General features: G+C 42.2%; 1 protein-coding gene across 5 annotated transcripts in view; it reads right to left on the minus strand.

Moving 5' to 3' along the window:
* Positions 1 to 1,271: 1,271 nt before the first annotated feature.
* MICAL3 (microtubule associated monooxygenase, calponin and LIM domain containing 3) overlaps positions 1,272 to 26,220 on the minus strand; it is a 168,157-nt gene continuing 143,208 nt past the window's right edge. For 3 of the 5 annotated variants that reach the window (XM_032689367.1, XM_032689366.1, XM_032689365.1), the window contains 6 exons: positions 24,730 to 24,837; positions 23,894 to 23,987; positions 9,695 to 9,760; positions 7,324 to 7,423; positions 6,286 to 6,359; positions 1,272 to 6,201 (listed from right to left, as the gene is read on the minus strand). In XM_032689367.1, the coding sequence (XP_032545258.1) occupies positions 6,017 to 6,201; positions 6,286 to 6,359; positions 7,324 to 7,423; positions 9,695 to 9,760; positions 23,894 to 23,987; positions 24,730 to 24,837 (627 nt within the window). In that variant the 3' untranslated portion in view covers positions 1,272 to 6,016. Of the gene's footprint in view, positions 6,202 to 6,285; positions 6,360 to 7,323; positions 7,424 to 9,694; positions 9,761 to 19,119; positions 19,171 to 23,893; positions 23,988 to 24,729; positions 24,838 to 26,220 lie in introns of all 5 variants that reach the window. The other 2 variants (XM_032689368.1, XM_032689369.1) reach the window with 2 other exon arrangements.

Raw genomic sequence — 26,220 nt, forward strand, 5'->3', positions numbered from 1 at the left:
ACAACACTGGTCTCCTAAGCTATGGATGGGAGCTGACATCCTGTGTCCAAGAGTCCATACTTATTTTTCTTTTAGCATCAAGGGAGAATTCTTTGTGGACTGGCCTTTTGACACCAGAGTTCAAGTTACTCCTGCCCTCCCCGGTAACAACAGCTTTCTCCCACTACTATTTTTTCTCCCACTACTATTTGAAAGCAAGAGACCAAAACGACAGGAAGAACTGTGGGGTTTGAAAGGTCCTCAAAGAGCTGCCACCCTACTGAGCTGCACAAATGAACGAGTGAGCTGTGCACCTGCAGCACAGCCTATTGGCCCGGCCTCCAGGCAAGGGGAAATCCGAAGCCCATCACGCCTCCTGCTGCCCTAATAGGTCTGCTTTAATCACACCACCTTAGGAACAGCAGGGTTTATCCTTTGTTTTGAGAGCGGTTGAGTGGGCAGGAAAATAAAACTCATTGTTTGGGATTTCCCTAGCTGGGATTTCCCCACAGCATCCTGTGTGAAATTTCTTTTTTTAAAAAAAAAAAAGTCACAAAGTTTTTTCTCTCAAGTCTCCTTACTGACAGTAGTGCTGCTGACTGGACATCACTATGCCAGGCTTCAAGCTCCTGATGTTTATTGGACCCAGCACCTACCTACCACTGAGGCCGAACACCTGCCCTTTTCAAACAGGAGATACCCAGATGCCTTTTCTTGACTCTTGAGCTGGTGAGGTTGAAATCCTGAATCCTTCCAGTCTGTTCAAGAGGCACAGCTCTGGAGCTGCACCTTGCTTAGCTCATATGGCAGAGTTGGCACAGTGCAGACGAGACACGAGCACGGAATGCTGGAGACTTAAAGCAACACAAAGTCAGCACAGAGGCATTTGTGTAATTCTCTCCTTGTTTTACACCAGTGTCAGATGTTCAGGATGGTTCTGCTGGCTGAAAAAGTGAGCTACAGTTACAGAAATTAAATCCTACAATTCAGTTTATATTACCTTCATCCCTTCTTGGCTATTTACCATAACTTCTCTTCACAAGAAATCCAAAAAACAATGTAAAATATGGAGAAGGGAGGACCGTGTATTTGGGCTGTATCAAGATTGATTTGTTTGCATCAGATAATTCGGAGTGACTTAGAGTGTTCCAGCAAAAGAGAAATTGAGGCCAGGCCCTTTAACACCTAAGTTTTTATCTCTAGATCACCTTCCCTCAGCTCCCAGCTTGCTCCTCAATCATCAATCACGGGAGTGAATGCAAGGGAAACAAACGGTAACTCCACCAACAAAAAAGAAAAAATAATTAATGATTTTATTTTTTTGTTCTTTTTTTTTAGTTCAGTTGGCCATCTGAGGTGCTAAAATCTCAACACCAACGAAGCAAGTGTGCATAAAAACAAACAATAAAACACAACCCAACAGAAGAAAACAGGCTGGAACAGAGTTGGTTTTGTACAGGTAGGGTATACGCGTTTCCTCTTAACACTCCATACATGCCAACCGTAAGAGCCTCGAACAATCTGAATATCAGAGTTCACTTTCATACAAAAGGGAAGATGCCAAAGCAGATCCCTTCACCTGGATTAGACTTCACACACACACGCATGCACGCACAGATACAGAGTATTTAAGTTACTGCAATGCCATCAGAACATGGCATCCTCCCCTTCACATCTGCTTTCAGTGACACCCTCATCTGTCTGCTACCCTGCCTATAGCGGTACTCTGAGCACTCTCCAAAAGCAGGAACTTTTGGAAAGCTTCTAATATTTTACAACAGTTGAGAGCCAGCGATCTCTTTCTCTGTGAACTATATACAGGCTGGTTTTTTTAGAGTTCTCTTTCTTGCAGATGGTGATGACTGAAATTCCAGAAAGCCACATCGAGGCTTTTCAGTTTGTACACAGGAGATTTTATAATGCAACACCTTTCTTGTCCACTGGTGTCTGGTGTAAACACTTAAACTGAAAACTCATCTTAAAAGAATGTTAACCAAACAAGGTGTAGCTGTGAACATTTTTAGGAACAGCTGCTCACAAAACGGAACTGCCAGCTGCTCTAGATCATGCAGTCTAGACCACTTATAATACTTCATAACGTTCAGGATTAGGATGTATAAAAATATTAAAAACCACCAGAGTGCACACAAATGTGGTGACTAGCTCTATGCAAGCACCGTGTTCTAAGAGAAGGCCTAGGCATTGCACAAAACTCAGATTCTTGACCGTGGGGGTAAACCCAGGGATCCACTTGGTGTCTTTACATACAAACAAATATTTACATAAAATGCAGAGACGGAGAGAGAGAAGGACAGACTTTTAAAACTTGCGGTTTGCTCTAAAATATGTTGTTCAGCAACGCAGTTTGTAACATGCCCTAGTGAGACCATGGGGTATTGGTTAACTGAAAGAAGGAGTATGTCTGAAAGTTGGAGCTGAAATGTCTCGTCACCTCCCCACACATTAGTTCTCTGAAGCTCAGGATTTTACAGCCATTTGTGACTTTTCATGAGAATATGGTTAAAAGAACAGAACGGTTAAAATAAAAATGTACTGTGAAAACAGCAGTTTAGTTGTTTTGGTAGTCCTCACTCCCCCAGTCCCACTCGCCTCCTGGGTGTTTCCAGGAGGTTGGTATCCCCCTCCCTTCCCTGTAGGGGACTGAAGTGCTTGCCCCATCCTCAGTGTGCCCATTTCAAAACGAACACAGCTTGGGTTCCAAGCTCGGCTCTCTCCCTACCTCCTGCAGGGATGAAGTGGCCAGCCCCTGCCTGGTACAGACCGTGTCACCTGGGACAGACACCCTTGAGTGCCCACTCCTCAGAAGCTGAGGGCCTTTTCGCTCTCCTCACACGTGAAATGGACACACGTCATCGAATGCACATGGCCGAGTCACGTGCTGCTGCCCACCCGGGCAGCACAAAGAGCTAGAACATCCTACTTGGATTCTGATACAAATAAGGAAATCTTGTGGCCACAAGAGCCTTCTTCAGCTTTAAAAATAGAAAATTTGAATTAAAAATATTCAGATAGTAAAAAAACCCAGTATCTGATATGCAAGTCGTATTCTTTAAAGTGCAACTGAACAGCAAATACGAGTTGTGCCTTTTACAACCATTTTGATATAAAAAGGCCTTTTAACGTTCCCTTTCGTGTATTTTTAATTAATTTGCGTGTGCGATGTTAGCTCTTCGTTTTCATTCTCACTGCTGGAGGCCTTCAGCATAACCTAACGAGTTTAGGCTTAGATTATGTGGTTTTCTGGTGCAGTAAGAGATTATGCCCTCAAGTGATATCACTCTTCAGCACTGCAAAGATGTGGCCCATGTCCCCCAGCATGAAAGGGAAAAGGAGTGATCTGGTATTTCTCTTTCAGGACTTTGTTCTGTTCTGCAGCTCACATTCAATGACCTTTCGTTACGAGTTAGGTGTGGTCCATATACCCAGTGCACATAAAGTGTACTGAGGTCAATTCTCTGCACAAGACAGTTCACAATAAACTTTATATCTGGCTTCCCTCTTTCTTCCCTCCTTCTCCGCTCCAGCTTCCAGCGGCCCCTAAAATGCAGATTATGTAAACTTCCACTGCCAGTTTGACTTGGGCAGCTGGCATCTGCACTGGCAAATGGGGGGAATTCTGTCTGTTGGACATCCTGTTGGTAAGCCAACACTCCAGGATGCTGGGATAGCAGATATCACTTGCTAACATTCACAATTATGAAGTAGCACTGCATCTACCTGTCTGCTTGGTTTCACGAGCATCTGGATTTAATTTGTAATGCCTTAGCAGAAAACACCACGGGGAATAAAGGAGGGACACTTCAGGTGGAAAAAACATGTTTCCACAGTTAGCAACCAGCACCCCAACCCATCCTCCCTCAGCCTGAGGTATGTTCCCAGGTCAGAGGGGAAATCAAATCATAGACCTTGCCTTACAGGACATCTCTCTGAAGGAAGGAGAGAGCCAACAGCAAGAAACCACGCTAACCTCTGTCCCAGGGCAAAAGACTAAAGGATGTTCAGCCCTGTTTGGGTGCCTTGCATCAGCAGTGTAAGTTCAAGCTGAAAGAGTCAGTGCTCTGTACGAATGTGCTTGGGAATGGGACACTTTCTCAAAGACATTGGGAAGCAGGCTTAGTACTTCTTTAACAAGAAAAGAACGTAGTCAGTATCCCAAGGTGGGAAAACCTCTTAACACATCACATGAAGGACAGGACACCTCCCCAGCACATGGTGCTGTTTCAGCTCTGCAGGACAAGGTAAGGACATGGTATGCCCAGGGAATGTGTCTGACAGTGAATGGTGCTGAATTGCTCAGTGCATATCCTGCTCATTGTTAGTGTGTGATCACGGTCAGCACCCTCCCGGCTGATAAGCTTCACTAGCTGAGCCAAGAGGAGTTTCTTCCAATAGATGCAGCAGGAAATGTGCTATTTTTGTTTTCATGGAAGTCCCTCTAGCTGTATCTCAGGAGCGTGAGGGTCCCCTCTTTCAGTGAGAAAGAGACGTGGGATATTTCTACCTCACCGTTTTGGCTTTCCCGTTATAAAAATGTAAAATTTAAATAAATATAGGTTTATTAGTCCAAAAGAGGGAATCTGGGATGCAGAAGAAAAGGACTCTAAGAACACAAATAGATTCTGAAACTCCATGAGTGTGCAGGGTTTTTTCATAGAGGAAAACTCCTAGGGCAGGATGCATCCGTGGGTACATAAAGGCTGCCCTTGCTGTGAAGCAGGGACCAATCCGCAGTAGTGTCTTTCTCTAACAGAGTTAAAACACTCCCTCCACAATCAAATAAGTGTAACAATCAAATTATTAATAAGAACACTAATAAATAGCCACAGGTAACAACGTCCAGTAATTTAGAAGTGGAAGTTGTAGGATGCAGCAGGCACACACACTCATCACTCGTCCATTTGTTTCCTAAAAGATACAAAAATGAATCTTCTTTCAAGTATTAAAAAAATAAGTTAATTGACATAAAAGGGTCAAAGTGACTGAGGGCCCAGGCAGGTCTTAAGCTTTGTTTCCAATGTGCAAAAACAAAATACAGAGGAAAAAAAAAAACAAAAACACTGAAAAGTCTTAATGGTGGTTCGGTCACTTAAGGGCTTCTCCCTTTCAGGGGCCTAACAGCCAGGGAATGCCGCCTGGGAACACCCCTGCCCCAGCACACACTTACCACTGTCCCACAGCAGTATTTTCCAGTGTCAAAACAGTCACAACGAAAACAGAACAAGGAAGCCCACCAGCCTCTGAGCTGTGGCCATGAAGACTAAGGCCAGCAGTAGCTGTCTCTCCAGTGTGTAGCAAAGTAGATGGGCATCTTCCCACTCTCTTCTTCTCCCCTTGTTCCCCACAAGAAGATTTAGGAGGCTATGACAGGGAGAGAGTCTACTGATGCCCACTTCTCTCTAAAAACCAGGAGGCAGAAAGTTCTGTCACACATACTAGCAGTATCTTCTCTGTCTCATATTTCTTCATATCCATGCATAATGATCAACTGCAGGTTTCTTTGGTGGGGAGGAAGACTAAAGCAAAGAAGGTGTTGCCCTGGGTTTCTGGAGCTCTCTCGGACAGCTGACTCCACTGCTACAGGCTGCTGTGGTTTTCCAGGAAGGGTTGCCACTTCCCTCCCTTTTATAAGAACTGGTGTAGTAAAAATGGGGAAGGAATGGACTGCCATAAATCCAGCTTAGTTAAGGGCACTTCTTCCCTTAACCTCCTTCCCCACACATGGATTATTCCCCTCCCTCCTACCACACACACAAAAATACGGTCCATTTGTATAGGACCTAAAGGAGACTCCACAGTCTCAACTCATTTCTTCAACTTGGCTTGCAGACACGTAAAACTTAAGCTTCTGGAACCAACACACTTATCAAAAGGCTTCTGCGTGGTTCAAACCAAATTCCTGCATGCTGTCGGACCCTTCGGAGATTTCCCCTTCAACATCTTCCTATCCGTGTAATTCTGGCAAACTCAGGGTAGGCCAACTGGACAACACAGACCAGCAGAGGTAAATGTGTTAAGCTCAGGACCAGTTCAAGCTAAAACCTTTGGAAAGCATGACTGCCTCCAGGTCCTTGTCTTCTTCTTTTTCTCGAAGCCGTTGCTCCTCAAGGAGAGCCACAAGAGAATCTCTCTGCTCCACTACTTCTAGCATCTCGTTCAGGATCCTCTTCTCCTCCGAGAGCTCCTCATCTGTCTTCAGATGATCTACAGAGATATCCACAACTATCAGCATACAAAAGGCTAGAAATACACACACACAATCCATGAAATACTCCCTTTTGCTCTCACCTTCTACTGCCATCCTCTCCCGGAGTTCCTGCTGTAATCGACTCTGCCTGTCTTCCAGTTCTAGCTCCCGAGCACTGAAAGGGAAACATCAGAAATCCACATTCTGCGTATGTTAAAATACTGCATACATTGCTTCATACCCCCTCTCAGTTTCTTCTCCCTCTCTAGATATCTGCTGTGCATTTTACCAATCTGTTTCAGAATATATCTTCAGTGTTTTAAGAGTTGTAAGTGTATTTTTAAAAGATTTAATGGTACTTTCAGCATTTCAGGTTCTTTGCCTTCAGGTAGGATGTGCAACACCAAAAGTTTTACAGGTTGTGGGTGGGATTAAATCTAAAACAGAACGAAAGAACAAACAAATCTGCAATACCTCTGTGTGTCTCCTGCTACTTTCCACTCTAAAGACAAAGTTACTTATTAACTAAGGACATGTCAGGCCACTTGCAGATTGCAATGCAGACAACACGTTGGGGCTTTTCTGCTACAGGCACTGAGGCCATCAGCCCCACACTGCCAGGGTGAGCTGACATACTCAGAAACTAATTTCAGTAAATGTGCATCATGGGAACAGAGAAAACTCCCAATTTCATTAACAGGAAAAAAGCTTTATCACCTGAGCCCAAATGAGAGGCACTGGGGTCCCACTGCAGGCAGAGAGGAGGCCCACATGGCAAAGGTGACTGAATTAAACACTTTTGGCTATGCTTAAAAGCAAACTCTACCAAAACTAGGAGACACACATAATTTCTGCACAGCTCAAAAACATCTGCATAAACAATGTTTGCTTTATACAAGAACAGCTTGAGAAGGACTCACATATCTGTACTTCTGCATGTGCACAAATAATTGGACCTTCTACTCCTTACTGCTATTACTCCTTCTTCTGCCTCTCTTCTGAAATGTACTTGGCCTCATATCTCAGCCACAAATCAGCCTAAGAGGCTGCTGACCTCCTGGCCCTATAGGGAACACAGTACTGACAGATCTTCCAATACTATTTATGACACAATCCTCATTTTTAACACATTGACTCACAATATCATCAGTTCGGACTCGTAGCGAACCAAGGCATTCTTCTCCTGCACCAGCTTGAACCACTCCTGCATCAGCTTGGGGTCATCCTTCTTACCCATGCCTGCCAAAAAAGAAACCTGTTAAGTTTTCAGGTGACACCCTGCAATCCTGACAAGCCCAAACCGCAAAAAACAACGACGGGGCAAAATGTGCAAAGAAAGCCGAGCAAGATGCTGCCAGAGCACTCCCAAGCCGGGTCCATTCAGTTTGCCTAGAGTACACAGTAGAGTGGAAGTCACCTCCAAAAGGATTCTCTTCTCTTTGGAGCCTAATTTTTTTTTTCCTTCCTGATTTTCTTGCGATTGCTTGTTTCTTCCTCACTCTTACTGCAGAAACCCCTAAGCATTTAATTTTCCCTTTCATCAGAAGAGTTTTATAGACCCTTAGGCCAGCTACTTAAATGCATGCTCATCAGAAAAGGATTCAACTGCCACTCCATGTGTTTGACCTTTATTTTCTTCAATTGCATGTCCTCAGTCTTTTCTTTTACTAGCCAAAAGTAACACCTTTTCTTTTTTTTTTTTTTTAATGGCTAAATAAATCTTTTCTGACAGCTCCTCCTAGCCACATGTATCTATTCATCTTGAAGATCCCCACTGCACAGTGAACACAGAAACTAATTCTACTGTATTGCACATCAGCACTGGAAAGAAAAAGAACCCCCAAACACATTTGCTAACATCAAAGCAGAATAAAGATACCTTGGGCCTTGGCCACCTAGTACAGAATTCTTAGCTGGAATTTCTTTTATTTTAAACCCAACTGCTAAACTTACTCAATAATCCATTGATGAATCTTGTATCTGTCAGGAGTCATGTGGAATAAATGCAGAACGCTGTTCCCAAAGCCTTCTGTTGATATTTATCAAACACAAGAGCTTACAAGCTCTTGGTCTGGGCCACTTATTCCACGTTGAACTGCCTGCAGACGAATTCTGTGACTCAGATCAGACCCCATCAAGGACAGTAGCAATGCTCCTGCCTGGGTAGAAGTGGATGCAGAAGACCTCAAATCAAGCTCAACAGCACTTTCAGTTTGCTGCATCCTATCAGCTTTCATTGTATGTAACCAAGGCATCCCAAAATAACTAACATCCCTCCCTATATTTGTTATTATGGATACATACTCTCTACATCAAGAACAAAAGCTCTCAAACAGTCCATTTGATGCTAAAACAGTCAAGCAGCAATCTTACTATGCAAACTCTGTGAGACACTTCACCGACACCGCATTAATGGCTGGTTAATTCAGACCCACCTCAGCGTGTCACAAAAGTGCTGCCCTGGAGCTACACAAGGCAACTCCTAGTAAACTTTGGCTGAGAATACCTGCCTTTCACTTGTCATAGCAGCCCCTTGGGCGATACCAGACCCGGTTGCACCACCTTAAGACTTTATACCAGTGTGTTGGCTCAGTTCCAAGCATTCCTTTCTGAGCATCTCTGCACAATATGCCCACGTGGCGACAGGAGAGGGAGACTGTACATGCAGATGTCCAGTGCTGTGGCGCCATGAAAACACTGGGAAAGTCTCCCCTTCCTTTCTGATGCCAGGATGTATAGAAAACAAATGCCTCTAAGAAAAAGCCGAAAACACAACGCTACTGACCTATGAAATACGTAAGTATTTTTAAACAGCCAATGAGCAGAGGAATAATGGGAGGATTGGAAAGGGAGCACTGACAACTGATGTGAAGGGAGCACCATGGAAAGCAGATAAGTGGTTAGCAAAATTACACCAAGAACACACATAAACAACCCCTTCCCCATGCCTTGGCAATGGAAACTCTACAGTAAACTCCTTTGGGACAGTTAAAGAATGCACTCAGTAAGGCAGATGAGGGAAAACTGGTCTAACTTAAGGTCTGTTGGTTTTTAAAGTTCAAGGATGTTTTTGCAAACCAGTCCTTATAAAGACACAGTATTCCTTTAATCCCCTAATTAAAGGGATATATTTAAGGAAACAGATTTTCTTCCCTTACCCCACCTTCCAAACATCTTTCAGGAGGAATAGAGAAATTGAAGCCAGCAATTGAAAACAGAAACTTTCGAGTGTGACATTATTGGCCCCAGGGCTGCTGCCCAGGGCCCCTCCCAGTCTCTACACCTTCTCTAGCACAGCTGGGACTCACAAAAGGGATACTGTACCTTTAGCAACTTGCCACAGGCTCAGAGAAGCTGGTTATCGGCTTGCTACAGAGAAGGTTGGTTTTGAGGATACAGCAAGAAAAGGGCTGGGGACGGGGCTGGGGGCCTTGTGGTCACTATCTGACTAGTGCTGCTATGACAACCCAGCTGTGGTCAAGGAGGACGGGGAGCGTGAGGTTACGTTACCTTCATGGGCACAGCAAGGGCAGAAGGAGAGAGGTCTACGACGTGGTGTCCCGGCATTGGGCTCAACTTCAATAGGACCAAACGAGGAAGAGGAAGAGGCAGGAGAGGAAGAGGAAGTTGGAAGTGGAACGGAAGAGGAGGAAAGGGGTGAAATAAAAGACAAGCAAAGGACAAAAAGCATAAGAGTGAGAAAGAAAGGAAACACAAGAAGAAAAGAAAAGAAAAAAATACAAGAAATGGAGAAGCAGAAACAAGGGATACAGTCTACAGATGAATAATGTCCCTAATAAGCACAGATAACACATGAGAGGTAGACTGAGGTACTGGTGAACTCTTACTGAGCTGTACAAATACCAGGCAGGAGGTTACTGTTAGTGCATTTTTCCTAATGTACATTTTTCAATTGCATGGTCTTTAACCGAAAAGTTTGTGACCCAGATCTCAGGACTAGCAGAGATGAATATTCAATTCCTGCTGATAACATCAAATTTCAAGCAGGGTTACAGTAAGTCTCGCCTGCATATGTAAGACATCAGCTGTAAGCAGCCACCCTACCTTAAAGCCTTATCAGGACCATGCTCTTATCACCGTGGCAGCATCCACTGATGGTAAAAGTGTCCTCTATAATGGAATATGTCTTCAGACAGGGAACATCACAGGGAGAATCCGATTACCGTGGAACCAGCCTGCCAGGATCTGCTGTGTCAAGTATGGTGAGTACACATGTACTCAACTGGGTTGTTGTGCTTAGAGAGGAAAAGGCTTTTACATGGATAAAAACGTGATTTGCATCAGGATCTGCAGGGGGAATGACCAACTGAGGGCTTTGCAGAGTTAAAACAGTAAATTTAAAGCTCTCCCTTGACGTTCTCATTTCACACAGCATTTTAAAGTTTACAAGTCCTGTTAGTATCGGTGACTTACTGAATCTTTGTCATCTTTTCTGTCAGACATCGAAGGACAAACACTTCTCATCTCTCAAAAGGTTCAGCTGCTTTAACACCAAGAATTTGCTTTTCAGCTGTACTTAACGTTACAGAGATAAACAGCAGGAAATAACCAACATCACTAACAGTTACAGGAGGACATGCACCAGGGAGGTGATGAGCCTGAAACACCAGAGGAGCAGAATGGAACACTTACTGCTCTCAGGGCACAACCGCATTTATAAAGAGGAAGCATTTCTGTGTTGGGAAAAGGCATAAACTCCACAACAATAATATGGTAAGAGCAACGCTTTTTTTTGGAAAAGTCAGCAGTTTGATGTATGTGGTTCAGAGAAAGCTTTATAGAACTAGAATACTCATGGACTGGGAAGGCTTTAGAAGGGACCATCACAGAACTAGACCAGCACATGGAGGACACACTGGAGCAAGAGGGAGAGCACACCGGCTTCAAAGCCTGTGACTGAGCAGCGTGGCTTTCTCAGACAGGAAGAAACCTCTGTACTGGGAGCAGGAAGGGGTGACATTAGGAGAGGTGCCACAGTTGGCCATAGGACAGTTACAAATAAAGCATCCTACCAACGTTAGGTGACAGTACCAGAACCTCAGTCATAGTTGTTCTGAACTTTCGAACTTCCTCATTTGAAATGAAAAAAATACTAAGGTCTGGGTTTTTTTCCTACAATTGCCATTTCACAGATCGGGTTATAAAAGCAATAACAAACAAGAAAAACTCCAAATCACAAAGGCACTGTGAAGAATAAGCTTCCACACAAAGCAGAGCATTTAGTGCACGATACTTACTAATAATTTTTTATTTCACGTGCTATCTTATTCAACACTAATTCTTCCATATAAGCTTTAATCCTCTAACTTGCTCTAACCACTGTTTGGGGGCAGGGGGAGGACATGGGTATTTAACTGTATGGAAATATCCACTTCAATTTTTCAGGGTTTGAGATTTCATTCAGAATTCTGGGGTGATAAATGTCAAACCATGGACATACAGACTTGGTGAGGAACTCCCAATTTTTCATATTTGATCTGAAAAAAGAAATACCCAGTATGTGAAAATGTCCTTCATCTCACTGTGAAATGGCCACAAAACTACCAATATTAGTCATCAGTGCACAAATGATCTGATACTAGGAAAGGATACCATCTTTGATCTCCAGTAAAAAGACACAGGAGTTACACAGCAGCTGACTAATACGGAGCTCACACCCCAACTATATTTCCTACCTTTGCTCTTAGTTATACACTCACTCTTGTCTAAGGAAAATTTGTCCTTGGATCAAGTTGCAAAGTCCATGGTATCTACAATAGTCCTGCTACTAGAAATGTTGACATTGTTTTTCAGTAAGATAACAAACATAACCTGTACAATTAAGAGCTTTCTATCTACTTCAGATGTAAATTACAGTTGCATTAGTGAATATATGATCATTACTTTGGGAATTGCTTTGGGAAAAAATTCTGTCCAAAGCAGGATGATTAGCAAGGCTTTAAGGAATCTTCCCTATGTACTGGAGACCCTTAACAGCAAAAAAAGAGGAAAGTACAACCTGAAAACTTAACTCCCAATGGTTCTCTAAAGCTGTGAAAATTATTATGTCCTAAAAAGTGCCATAATCTGAAGCTGCAAGCATTATAAAACATATCAAGCAGCAGAATTTTAAATACATTTTTAGAAACAACTCTTAAGGTGATAGTCATGAAAACTGCTTCCCCATCCTTGCTAATAAAGAGTATCAACACATGGTATGGACTCTGAGCAGACTGAAATGGAAACTTTTAAATTATAAGAGAATAACTATTTCATTGTACAGCCTGAAATGGAGAAAGTTTTTTCACTGACAATAACCAGTCTTTGTCACATTTCCCTTTCCCTTCAGATCAACACTTTCAAGAAGAGGCCTCTTGAATGTTTTAGAAACAAAGAACTTGGGGGGGAAAAAAATCAATTGATAAATGGAAAAAGTGTTCCCTGGGCCAGCTGATAATTTTAGACAGCGAATGTATCATCAGATCATTCACATTCCTGTCAAGGTTAATTTAAGAAAATACAACTTCACAGCACGAGTTCTCACTGTGTGTTAATATGCTCAAGGACAATCCTGGGAAAAGGCCAAACTCCTTGTCTAGTACTATCAAGAAGGAGAACTATGCAATGTCCTGTTTTGCAATATGGTGTTAAAAACTGTCTCATCTACCTTGCCCTTATCACACGTCTGATTACATTATGGAAACCCTTACATGGCTTCTTATTTCTCCCAAAGCCATTATGAATCCTGCAATAAATAGTATTATTATTACAGTGTTGTTTAGAGAAATCACCACCTCATGGTCCCATTAAGCTAAAAACAGGATCATCACTGCAAGACAATCTTTTTGGACATGGAGTCAGGGCCAGACAGGAAAACCGCTTTTGTAATGCAAATTAAAAAAAAAAAAACAACAAACCCAACCCCCCTTCTGTTTAAGTCTCCTTCCCCACCAAAAATATCCAGGTCTGGCAACACAGGTCTTCACCCACAGTGTGGGAAGAGTGCTGTTGGCAGCAGCAACAGCTGCTGAAGGAGTTCTTTTGGAAAGAGCTGAAGGGCAAGAGGGGAACCATTTCTGTGACCATTTCATTCTTCGGTTCCCCCTGTGCTGTCAGCAGGAGTATAAGGTGTGGCTGTCACTTCCAGACAGAAAATCACCATTTTTTTCACCAGAGAGGCAAATCTGCCAACAGATGTGTTAATCACAGGTTGTTCCTTTCCAATGCCACAGGCCAACTTTCCTAACTGTGTGTAAAGCCTTGGAAGCAGAGCTCAGCAGCCCAAGCTGCTGCCAAGCAGAGGCACAGAACGGAGATAGAAGCTGCAGCTCATTAAGGAAAGGACTGTACCCCAGCTCCTGAGCACACTGGCTTGCAGATCAGACACATCCCATCAATAAAGTGACTGGAATTATCTTGCCTCTGTGAAAAGAAGCCTTTCCCAGAGCTTTCTGGGAAGTCTTGTGTGCAGCCAGAACAAGAATGATCCTCTTTTTCATAGTACTCTTGAAAGGCTGCAGACTTTGCTACAGTGGTAGAAACCAAGACCTAGGCCAAGAGTAAACACCATAGCTCCAAAGCCTCTTCAAAACAAGAGCCAGAAATTATACAACCTCTATGAAAATATACCTTCCTTTTCACTGTACATTGTTCTTTGTTACACAAGCTACACTGGACTGTTGTCTTCTTTTCTAATTTTCAATTACCTATTGTTTAAAGAGCAATACTTCAGACTAGTTTTGTCCTTTTCTGCTGTAGCTATGTAACACTTCTTCACAATCAGTGGTCAAATGACCAATCAGGATGAAGAAAGCACAGAAGAAAGTTTGGGGTGGTAGACCCCATTATCCCCAAGTTACAGCTCACATGGATCCCCTTCTTGTGTCTTGTGGTAGGAGAGCTGTGATGATTTCTGAGAAGTGGTGAGCCACTGGAAGCCAAAATTACTTGAACAGATATACCACAGACCACATGGGATCACATCCTTTGCAAGCTTTGCATCCAAAGACTTTGCATTCTATATTGCTGACTAATCAGGGCGGTTTGGAAAGCAGCGACACTGGACAGGAAATCCAGCTCTGAGGCTAATCTCGGTTCCACTTGACCTCACAATCTAAAAGCACAACACTTTCTTTATTAACAATTTCCAACCCTTATTTATCAGGCATACTGAGAGCTCTAATTTTAAATCAGTGTTTAAAATATGGATCAGTCCAAAAGAGGTCAGAAAGCCAAACTGCACTGATCACACAAAATATCCTCTTTCCCACCCTTAAAAAAATCAGGTACGATCAGAAACCCAAGTACTGAAAAATAAAGCATTCCATCCTTACTATTTGGTGAAGTTGTTCAATAGCAGTGTTGTAAAAGAGCAAGGATACAGAAAGCCATCTCTTGGAAAACAGCATCCACGCCACTGCGGGTTGAAGGCAAGGATTCTGACAAATATCCCATAAGCACACCACCTAGTGTCTGACTAACAGCTTACTAAATCTGTCAAACCCAATATCCTCTAAAGCACAATCACTGGAAGAAACCCGGGGAAAACTCACAGACCACCGAACTGTCATGCAAACTGAACCACTTTTATTTATCCAGCAGAAGGGGGCAGGGGGGAAGGCAGGAAAGGGAAGGGAAAGACAACTGGGGAAAGCAATAGTTGGAGCAGAGCACATACACCCATGACTGCACAGAAGTCTTCTGCTTCTACTAGACCTCGAGGCACTTCAAAACATGGTCAGCATTAGCACAGTCCTGCACTGACCCTGTCTCCCAAGGCTGTTAGTTTTTGTGTGCAGAAAGAAGCAGGTAAATGGGAACTGCCGTACAAGTACTCGTACTTAACAAGTTCTGCTTATCAAGTCCTCTTTCCTGCTCAAAGTTTACAGCAAAGAAAACATGTTACTGATTCACTTCAGTGTCAAAAACAGCTGCAGACTGCAAAAGCAATGTTTATCTTACACCTCTACTCCCCTTCCAGGAGAGCTGTGTTTGTCAATCACGAGAAATAGGACTGTTCCCACTTGAATATTTCAGACTCCAGCCCTGCAGTTAGACCTGAAGGACTTAAAAGGATGTAGTCAGCTTAAATATTTTAAATAAGTTAATAAAAAGTGAAGCTATTGTCATGTGTGCTTTAAACAAAGAACAAAGATTTTAAAAAAACCCCAACAATTGTACTTTCTCCCTCCTGTTTACCTGCTGTTCATAAGGCTCTTGTGAATAAGGGAGAATGTATTTCTGAAATCAACACTATCAAACACACCAGCTCTCTTCCCTACATCCTTCTTGTCTCTCTTGGCATACCCCAGCCAGGAACAAAGGAAGATGGGAGTGTGTGGCTGTTTCCTCAATGATTCCCTGCTGGGTGCAAGGAAAAGGAAGCTGCTCATTTGGACTCAGAGGGAAGAACGGAGGTACTTTCCATAGGCAGACAAAGAGCAAACTGGGACAAGGAGTCAGTGGGTTAGGAGGAACTGAGGCTGGGATTAAGGAAGCAAGGTGACTAAGAATCCAAACTACTAACGGAGAACAGAAGAAGGGAGAGGGGAAAAGGGGTAAAGAGTTAAGGGAGAAGGCAGATTTGAGAAGATATGACCTACAATTTTCCAGACAAATAATGCTGGGCAGAAGAGGGAGCAGAGCCTAAACATTTTGGAAGAAGGCCAAAGGCAGGGATTTAGGCTGTGGAGACTGTATCAGTGGGAAGACCAGAGGGAGAAGTAGCTAGTGGGGAGGAACAGGAGGTCTGAAAGGTAGAATGCTAGGATTTCTTTGTCAAGAAGGTGGGATTAAAATTAAATGCCTGAGAAAGAGAAACTGGGACTGAGAATTAAAATGGAAGTGGGGTAAGGAGCTCTGGATGAAAAAAGACAGGATTAGGACAAGGACTGTCTAGAAATAGGGTGTAAAGGGACAAAGAGTGTATATCCACCAGACCACTGCATCCTTCCACTGTCTGGCTCAGAATCCATGTTTTCAAGTCTCACCATTCCACAGCTGCCAACAAACATCTGTGAAATCCACTGAAATCCACTGTGTCCCATTTCCTCTCCATAAGGATCTACACAGAGGATGACAACCTAGTGTTGCTACCAGTTATTCCATAAGGGCATGAGACAAGAGTTCTCTATAGTAGACCTGAAAGCTGTAAGTCTGTTGATATATCAATATAATAAAAAGTCTTAATTTCAGTTGACTTTGCAACCTTTGTAGTGTTCTTTTAACATAACCACATACACAATATACACACGGGAATAATTACTCAGAATTGAAATGTGACCATCTGTAGCATGAAATGAAACATCTGCATCACAGCAATGGTACACAACATTTTAGAACAGGAAAAGAGGATTATGGCAACTGAGCAGAGCAAAGGGGGTAGTTAAGATAGCAATCTGTAATCCTGCAAACTGGAACTTGACCAGGATGTCAGCAGTTACCACTCCCTTGCAGAAGTTTGTTGCGCAATCTGTAACGACTACATGAAAACGCAACTCTCATCAGTGTAAAGAAAATCCAGAATAAACTAATGCCCTGATCATTAAAGAATTACTACCACTTTACAGATAACTTTTCAAAGTACTTTGCAATTTTTCTTATCGTTCTACTGACAGTATGACTCCAGAGTCATGCCTAAGCCTCAGAGACACAGGTTGCCAGTAGAATAGTTAACCGTGCAGCCATCCCAGCTGCCCACGCAGCCACATGGTGCTCCAGAGGCAGCATCCTGCACAGGCATGTTAATTCTGAAGCTGAGCTCTAAATCTGCCACTAAATAGTGCCTTCTGGCAAAAGTGTTCTGGCAGCCCCAAAAGCAAATATAAAGCAAACTATAGAGGCGACAAAATAATACTATAAAGCCACATACTCCAGGCTATTCGGGCTCGCTGCATTTAAAGGGATACTGCCCAATAAAGTTTTTAAAAATTTGTCTTGAAAAAGTATTTTTGAGATGAGCAGAAATTTGATATAGTTTTAAGACGTATCAACTATTTAAAAAAACCCCCCCATGAATATTTTCTGACTGTCAGAAGCCCAAGTGACTGAGTCATCACACAACTCAAACCAGCCTGTTAAAAAATGACCACTCTGAGGTGACTCAGAGAAATGGAAAAGGCAAACACGCAAAAAAGATTAACATTTCCAATTAAGAATTTCTGCAACACAACAATTCTTTTAAGTGACAGTGTCCCTTTAAGTAAAGATTATTTTACTTGTCTTAAAGCCACTATTAGTGATTCTGATGGGATTGCTGTCTCTAAAGAGGCATTAGGAGGAGAGGCAGGAGGCAGGAGAGGTGTAGTGGAGATAGCATTAAACAGGGATAAGGGTCTGTTAAATGTAATTCAGCATCACCCTTTTACAGCTCCTACTCTATGCACATAAGAGTATGGGCCAACCCTGATGGATAAAACCAGCAAGAGGGTTTCAAAGTCTCTCTGCAGGAGATACCCCAGGAAAGAATGCCAGAGGGGCTGAACAGTGAATGAAGCACAGGGCTAGCGAAGGACTATCACATCAAAATTAGCACAGGGGAGCTGGGCAACCAATTAGGTCTACTAAGGAGAAAAGTCTCCCACTTTGAAATTTGAACTTGGGTGGATATTCTTAACTGGGATGTTTTTCAGTAAAAGTCTATTATGCCAGGACAGTTTGGAGTCATTCCCAACAGACAGGTACAGGTAGATACTACATGGGACAGCCTCCCTGGAGGAGGAGAAAAAAAGACAGCTAAAAGCCTGGGCAAGATTATGTTTGAAGGATCAAATGCAGAACACAATGAGCCAGGGGAAGACTTCTAGTGATGTGTCTTGGATCAGGCCTAGAGCATGTGGATCTCTCACTCTGTGGAGCTGGTCTGTAATGCACTCCCTCAAAAAAACCCACAGTTTAGATCAAGCAACTTTATACCCTGAAAGGCAAATGAGACCCTCAGATAACATGGCAACTGAGCAGACTTTGCTTTCTCATGGATCTGCTGACAGACAGATGTGTTCACTTCGTAAGAAAAGATTTAGGGTGATTAAACTAGCAAGGGAAATTTTTATTTTCAAGATGGGCAAATGCTAAACAAATGCTGTTTGCAACCCAGCATTTATCAACCTACTAAGGGATTCAGGAAGTAACATTCATTAAAGAAATGCAGAACCATGGCATAGAGTGATGATTCTTAAGTGAAAAAAAGAGCTAAACACTGTAACATGTTTTTAGCACTAAATGGAATATTAAAACAATAACATAGCAAGAAGCTTATTAGCTGTGTAATGATGCAAACTGGACTGACTGGAAACTAACAGCAGATTCCAGCAAAAATGACTGGAATTCTTAATGGTAGATTCTTTCCTAACCTTACATTAAGACAAAACAAAAAAGAAGACATATCCGTCATCTACAAGTGTTTTCAAAGTCCCCTGAGGGAGCATTTTGGTTTTGTTAGATTGACAACACTGGCTTTTTTCAAAAGAAACAAATATGCCTCAAAAGGGCAAGAGGGAGGAGGCAATGGCATGACTAATCCCTGACACTGCTGTTTGCTCTTGGGAGCAGGTCAGTTCCGCAGTCCCCTTCACTGCGGAAGGGGAAAATATTTTCCTAAAGAGAATTTCAATGGTAGAGTTGGACTTTGCAAAGTAGAAGCAAAAAACCAGAATGACCTTCCATTGCTAGCAGGGAAGGTGGGTAGAGTGAAAACAGTAAGCAAATTTTGAAATAACCAGCACTGTGGAAAATAGAAGAGGGAGCCTTACACATGGTTTGTGGAACATGCCAGGATCTCCTCTTCCTGAGCTGGAAAAGGGGTTCTGCTATAATCAGTCATGTGCAAGAGCTATTTCTTCTTGTTTGTGAGCCAAGGATGGGAGAAGTAGGTGAAGGAAAGGGTGGGGAGGAGTGTCAGCAGGGTTAGTGTCAGCAGGAGGTTCAGCCATACATACCACCCAGATGCAAGTCGATGAGGTCACTGTAATAAGACTCTCCCCAATAGTCTACAACAAGGAATTGGTGAAGACAGAGTTATTGAATCAGATACCCACCCTAGCCCCACACAATCAAAGCAATATATGAGAAAAAAGACATAGAAACAAAAAAAAAAAGGCAAACAAGAGACAGGCAGCTATAGACGTGGGCACACATATATATATATATATATATATAAAAACTATAAGTCTCTCCTTCTCTGTATATATACATATATGTACACACACACACAAATGTACCACAAACATATATATTGGGAAGATGAGGAGAAAATTTCCAGCAGGCAGGCAAGGACTTCCAAGGGGGAAAACCAAGAAGTCTACACAGAGACACTTCACCTATTTCCGTCTGCACCAGTACCTGCCACTGACGTCTCTCCTGTTCTCGCTGAGAAAAGCAGAGTTAATCTTGTTGATTTCATGCTGAGCAATATGTCAGAAGGAGACAGTGTAAATTCTTAGGTCAGCTGCAGGAAAGGTGTAAGGATTGATTTCTTGGAGGCGAGTGAGTGAGGACGTGTGTACGGGACACGGGTGGAAGGCACTGACTGAGCGCCGACACAATCGGCAAACGCTCCGGTGCAGGAAGATGGGATTGTGTGTTCCTGCTGATGCAGTCCCTGTGCCAAGGGAAGAACTGCACAGCAGTGTGGGGGACAGAGATGTGTATTTCCACAGCTCCTAGAGACAGGTGCACGAGTCCAGGGCTGTGGAACATTTTGTTGGGAAAAGACAGATGGGAGTACCGAGAGCAATATTTCTCACTGCATACGGTTCGCTTGATGTAAAGAGGTGGCTCTTAAATTTTTCAGTATTGATCTGACAGTAGGAGACGTTTTCCAAGCTCTTATAAATGACTATCAAGGTTTATGCTAAAGGGAGAAAAAGAAAGGTTCCAGAAATTTCTGATTTGACATATTTTTAAGTTAATAATTGAAAAAAATAAAAATCCACCCAGGAATTCAAAGTCATTAGCATGTCCAAACAGGCGAATGCACTATAATATGAAGTACTTCCGTGTTAGTAACATTACCTTACATTAATCAACTCAAGGTGTCTCTTGGGACACCACAGAAAACTGGGAAAATTCTTCACTGAGATCCTGCTTTACCTTTGCAGTGAAATATCATGATGCAGGAGGAAGGGGGGGGTAGGGAAGGAAAAAAAGGGATGACAAAAGCTTAGACCACCTGAATATGACAAACTTGCCACCTGAAATAGAGCTTACATTGTCACTCAAAATAGAGCTTACATTCCAAATCATTCATTCTTGCTATGAATGCAACTATCAAAGGCTGAGATTTTCAAAGATAATCACAGAGGACACATTAAGGCAATTAAATAATCATAGGGTGTGAGATCATTTCTGCAATCAGAAACTAAATGCTCAATTGAGCATTCAGCTTTGAAAAGAATAGAAGACCAACTGTGCCTTGCCTGAGGCTGAACTAATTTAAAATGGGAAAAGACAATGAGGTAGCGAGAAGGTGCAATTATTTTGTCAAAAACTGAAGTTGATGGTGACCTCCAAAATGTTTCTGAGTTTGATTAGCTGAGGAGGAAGTATCATCCTATAAATACTCCAACTTGACAACTATCAGAAAATGGGTGAAATTCCTGGAAAGAATACTGAGCTGTCAGTATCTATTCCCTAAACTAACTGTAACCTCTCAGGAGGACAGCAGGGCATCGCCGTGAAGAATTTATTGACAGTCTGCTTAGCATAAGTCACTTGACAATAACATATTAAGGACGATGGAAAATTGATGGAAAATAGAAGCAAAATTATTCCAAGTAAAGACATTTTTACTTAGAGTTTGTGTTCTTACCAGTCCAATTGAAAATACTTTTTTATAAAAATGGAAAGTGGTCCAGATCTGAGGGAAGTTAATGTAAGACCTCTACAGGAGAAAAATTTGAAATTCTTTGCAGACAGGAAAGATGACTAAAAGTCAACATATTAAAAGATGATAAGAGAATGAGTTCAGATGGTCTCCTCTATCTTCTTCTATAATAGAAAAATAAAAGAATCATTACAAGTTACAGAATTCTGTTCCTTCTGTCAGAATTTTCAAGTAGTGGGAAACCACTACTATCTAAAACTCCATACTTAAATGCTTGTCAGTAAGTGACTTGTTCTTTCCCTACAGAGCCCAGTATGTTCTCCTAGAACCAGTTAATACTGGTTGCTGTCTATGGAAGAGCCATTACTTCGATCCTGCACTGCAATCCTTCTCTGTTTATGTGAACAAGGTATGTGCACAGGAGACTCTCACCCTCCCCCATTGCTTCTCATTAAGTACAAGCTTATAAAAAGATTTTTTCTTTAGGTGGCAACACCACTTTATACACTGTCTTTCCCTTTTCAAACTTCTGTTTTCATGGTTTCATTAGGGGAGGGACCTATCAGAGACAAGGCCATGACTCCACATCTTTACACAATGGTTCTGGCTGAATGTTAGGTCAGTGTCTTGCACAGTGCAGATAACAAGAAAATTATATTACCTCCTTGAATAATTAATAGATATTGGAGGCAGAAATTTATTGCCATAGACCTTTTGTTATTCTACTGCAAACATATGTAATATGTCTGGAAAAAGGAGGCTCTCTACAACTACCTGAAAGGATGTTGTAGACAGGTGGGGGTTGATCTCTTATCCCAAATAACAAGCAAGAGAACAAGAGGAAATGGCCTCAAGTTGTGCCAGGGGAAGTTTAGATGGGACAGCAGGGAAAATTTCCTCATGGAAAGGGTTGTAAAGCACTAGAAGCAGCTGCCCAGGGAAGTGGTCGAGTCACCATCCCTGGAGGTATTTAAAAGATGTGTGGATGTGGCACTTGGGGACCTGGTTTAGTGGTGGGCTTGGTAGTGCTGGGTTAATGGTTGGACTCCTAATCTTAGAGGTCTTTTCCAACCTAAATGATTCTATGGTCATGCAAGAGTAGCTAGAGAGGTGAAGCATGAAATTATTCATAATGTGTTTCAGGCAACACAGGTTAGAACATGCCAGGTTTTTCCTCCAACAGAATGTGTTCCCTGTTAATCACCTGAAAAAAGTGAAAGAATTGAGGATGTTGAATTCTTTACGTCAGATTTAAGCTTCTGTAAACATAATGTAGGACGTGTTGGCAGAAACATGTTGCAAGAGCAAAGCATGCCCTAGAAAATTCCTGAAGAAAAGAGATTTCAATTTTGCAAAGGGTGACCTACAATTTCACAATTCTGCTTGAAAATTCACAAATACACAAGCTCATCTAAAACTGCTTCCATTCAGGAGAGCTGAGAGCGAGAAGTTAGTTATACGAAGGTTTAATTCTGCAGCCTCCCATACAAAATACTAATTCTTACTTTTGGTCATATTCTGAACATTTTTTTAGTCATTCTGTCATTCTTCAATGAGAGAGCACTCTACCATGAATAATGTTTTCTCAGCTACTAAGATCTGCGACTTGTGCTGGCATGCCTTACATGAAAGATGGACTTCCAGGTGAAAAGAAGAAAAATGGAAAGAACCATTAGATATAATGGAGGTGGGTTTAGTAAGGGCAGTGACTGGCAGGCCAGAGAACAGAGTAGGGCTACAGGAACACACAGCATAAGAAAGGAGGCACCACCGCAAAGACAGAATATTAGCACAAGGCTATTTTTCTGAACCCACAAATGAAAAAGACACTCTGATCATAAAACCGTTGAAGTCCTCAAGACTGTTCTTCACACTATTTGCTTTGGTGACCACTCAGTCCTGCTGCTTTGGCACACCCTCACGGAGCATCAGACATACCTAATTCTGTCCGAGTAGTAACTGATGGGAAGTCCCAACAGACTTTCTCTCTGGTGAACCTTCACTGCTTAATCACATTCCATCTTCACAGACATAGAGATGGCTCTTCAATCCAAGCAACAAGCAAACATTTTCCAAACACCTGTTCCTCTATTGCCATTTCTGAACTCTGACTCTTGTAGTCAGGTACATAATCCTGGGCCTGTCAGGTGTACACACACTGCATTTGCCTGTTGGATATTTGACTCCTTGCAATTGAGGATTTTTTTTTTCCAAATCATTATACTACTACCAGCATTATCTGAACCAGGTACTCCTCCACTCATATGCTTGCCAGATCAGATGATAATCATTCAATTTAATTTCAAGTACACATAATCTTTCTTGAACAGCTTGACGTGGATACCTTTCAGTACACGTGTGCATTTCTGCTCTGCACAACTTTGTTGGAAGTAGCCAGTGTGCTGGGCTGTGCAGTGAGGAAGATGTTCTGTGATGGTCCCTTGTAAGGACACTGCCTTGATAATCCAACAAAATAGAGAAAGCACACACAGTTTCACAATTATTTCCTTAACATACAAACAAGGTTCTCTTACTGTGACAACTTTGTGTGAATGGCAGGTAGGAAATCCCTGCAATTTTCTAGCTGTAGGACCCAGTAATATGTAGAAACAGTCAGACAGCCATTATTAGTAGCTGGAGCATTACCTCCTAAGCCTCAGGTAAAGGTAAGTGAACTAAGTCTCTGCCAATAGGGAAGTTCCAGAATTAGAAGAAACACAGGAAAAACAAGGCCTCAGAAAGATAGCAGAAAAGGGAGAATGGATTCACATTGGACTCTATCTCTAGGCTATAAAGGTCCATTTGTCTCTAAAATCCAAACAGCTATGGACTACTGCACAAGCACTTGATAAGAAAACATGAAAAACAAACCAAGCTGTGACGGATACCTGCTTCTCCTCGAAGAGCCTTCTCCACAGCAACTCCCCTCTCCTCGAGTTGCCTCTGCTTCTCTTCCACTTGTTCAAGCTGTCGTTGGATAATCTGTTCAGAGAAGAATGGAGCAGAACCTCACCAAAAGCAATTCTCCTGCTCTATCTGCAGCACACATCCAGCACTGACTGACTTCAGTCAAATTTGCCTTCCCAGAAACAAGTATTTGTATTCAACAATACACTGCTTCAAAAGCATCACAGACCCTCCAGTAACATCCTCCCCACACCGTTGCATCTGATCCCTTAAATTTGAAAACACCTTGATATTCACTTATTTGCTACAACTCCTATCACCTTCATAAACACTGAACTGAAAGGTGATTCTATTCAGTCAGCTGGGCCCCTAACTTGAGTTTTTAACAAATCCCATCACCTACAGATGATGTCAATAGTTTTCTAGCAGATTCTGTGGTAATTAAACGTTAATTTGGTAATACTTCATCCACCAGCATAATCTAGCAAAGCAATGATAGGTGCAGCTCCATCAGGCATTATCTGAGTATCACTGTTCCATTCAGTGCATGATGCTTCACTTATCTCCAGATAGAGAGGTGTTTTGGGCATTATTTTTCCAAATGTAAAATCACCATGATAGGTTTTGTGCCACTGCTCAGTGGCATGATACCAAATTTGAAAGAGGGAGCAGGAGCAGGGACACTCATCCAGAAACAGAGGAAAGTTCTGTCTCTGGCTTCTCTTCTGACACACTCAGAGGAATGTCAGGATCGTGGTGCTCTCACACAGAGTTAACTGTCTGCCACGACAAGAGGACTGTGATTGTGAGACGCTACCTGAGCTCTGTGTAACCTCTTTAGCTCCTCTTGCTTGGCTTGTCTACGGGCAGCTTTCTGCACCCGCCGCGTCAGCTTGGCGTTCAGCTCCTCTTCTGTGTAGGCCCTCTGAAGGAAGGAAAAACAGGAGCACATCTTATTCACATGTTCAGAGGTATGAGGGCAGGGGTGACCATTTTCTCTTCCAAAAGTCTCAGAGGGGAGGTGTTCTGTCTTTGCCATGGCTGTGTCAAAAGTCAAGCTTCGGTAGGCAAAGGTGTTCACAGTGCAGTGAGCAATAATTTCAGGATCAAATCAGGAGTGAAGAAGCACATAAGCCAACTGCAAAGCTGTGCTTTTATATAACATCCCACCCCAGCCTTCCACCACTATATGAAACCTCTCCCCAAAGATAAAATCAATTTTTATTCTATTTCTCAATAGATTTAGCCAAAATGGATTTCGTTAAATCAATGAGTACTGTGTAGAGGGGTCATTTTGATTTTGTTCTAAATGGAGGTAAATGCTTGTCTACGGGAACAGTTACAGCAGTGTAAGTTAAGAAATGATTATAGATTGGTGTAGTTGTATTGGAATTCCCTTCTCCCTATTATGTGCTGGAGCAAGAACTTCCGTAGTTGGGATTTATACTGGTAATGACACCCTCTGTAAATTTGTGCAGCTTTTTGGTGATTCAAGAAAGCAAAAAGACATTTGAAAGCAGACTGACATTCTGGTGTGAGATGGGAAATCAAGAGCAACCCCACAAAACTTGCTGGTATACAACACAGGAAACAACCCTTAAACTAAAATTAGAATGTGACACCACCAGAAGCCATTTAAAAGGAGAAAAGCTATTTTTGCAAAAATAGAAAGGTTTTCCTCCTCTTCTTTTCTGTCAGTGAAAGTAGGTTAAAAATAAGTCTTTTTAACATTACTGAAATTGGGTTTAGTATCTTTTCAGATAGACTAGTTGGATGTGTTGTAGTCTAGGAGGGCTTACAGAGTTTCATAGAGTCTTAAGAGTGTCAAAAAAAATTCACAACTGCATTAAGTGAACTACAGTCAAGAAAAGGACTGTTTTCTCATGTACATGTATGTAAGCTTTAAGGGACTGCTATAAACAGATGTATTCCACTTCTGGAAAGAGCTCTCCTCCATGGACTGTCAACTTTAAGAACAGAATGTTAAGTCAGACCACCCTGAAATTTGCTTTATCTGGTTATTGTACTGCTACATTGGTCAGTCTTCCTCTGTTTTATTGTTCTTAGTGAACAGAATTCAAGGTAGGATCACAGCTCAATTAAAAATCCCTCAGGTAGGTCGTTGGAAAGCACCATTGTTAAAGCTTCAAGAAGCCAACACTTTACTCTTTCTTCCTTTCTTTTAAAACACAAAATCCACAACGATACCCAAATCAGAAGGTAAAATGACAGAGGGTGTGACTTTCCTACCCCATGTAACACTGTTGTGACTGTGAAGACAGGACAGTAAGAATTTCTGCCTTGATTT

The sequence above is a fragment of the Chiroxiphia lanceolata genome, chromosome 5, assembly GCF_009829145.1.
Source record: "Chiroxiphia lanceolata isolate bChiLan1 chromosome 5, bChiLan1.pri, whole genome shotgun sequence".
Taxonomy (NCBI): domain Eukaryota; kingdom Metazoa; phylum Chordata; class Aves; order Passeriformes; family Pipridae; genus Chiroxiphia; species Chiroxiphia lanceolata.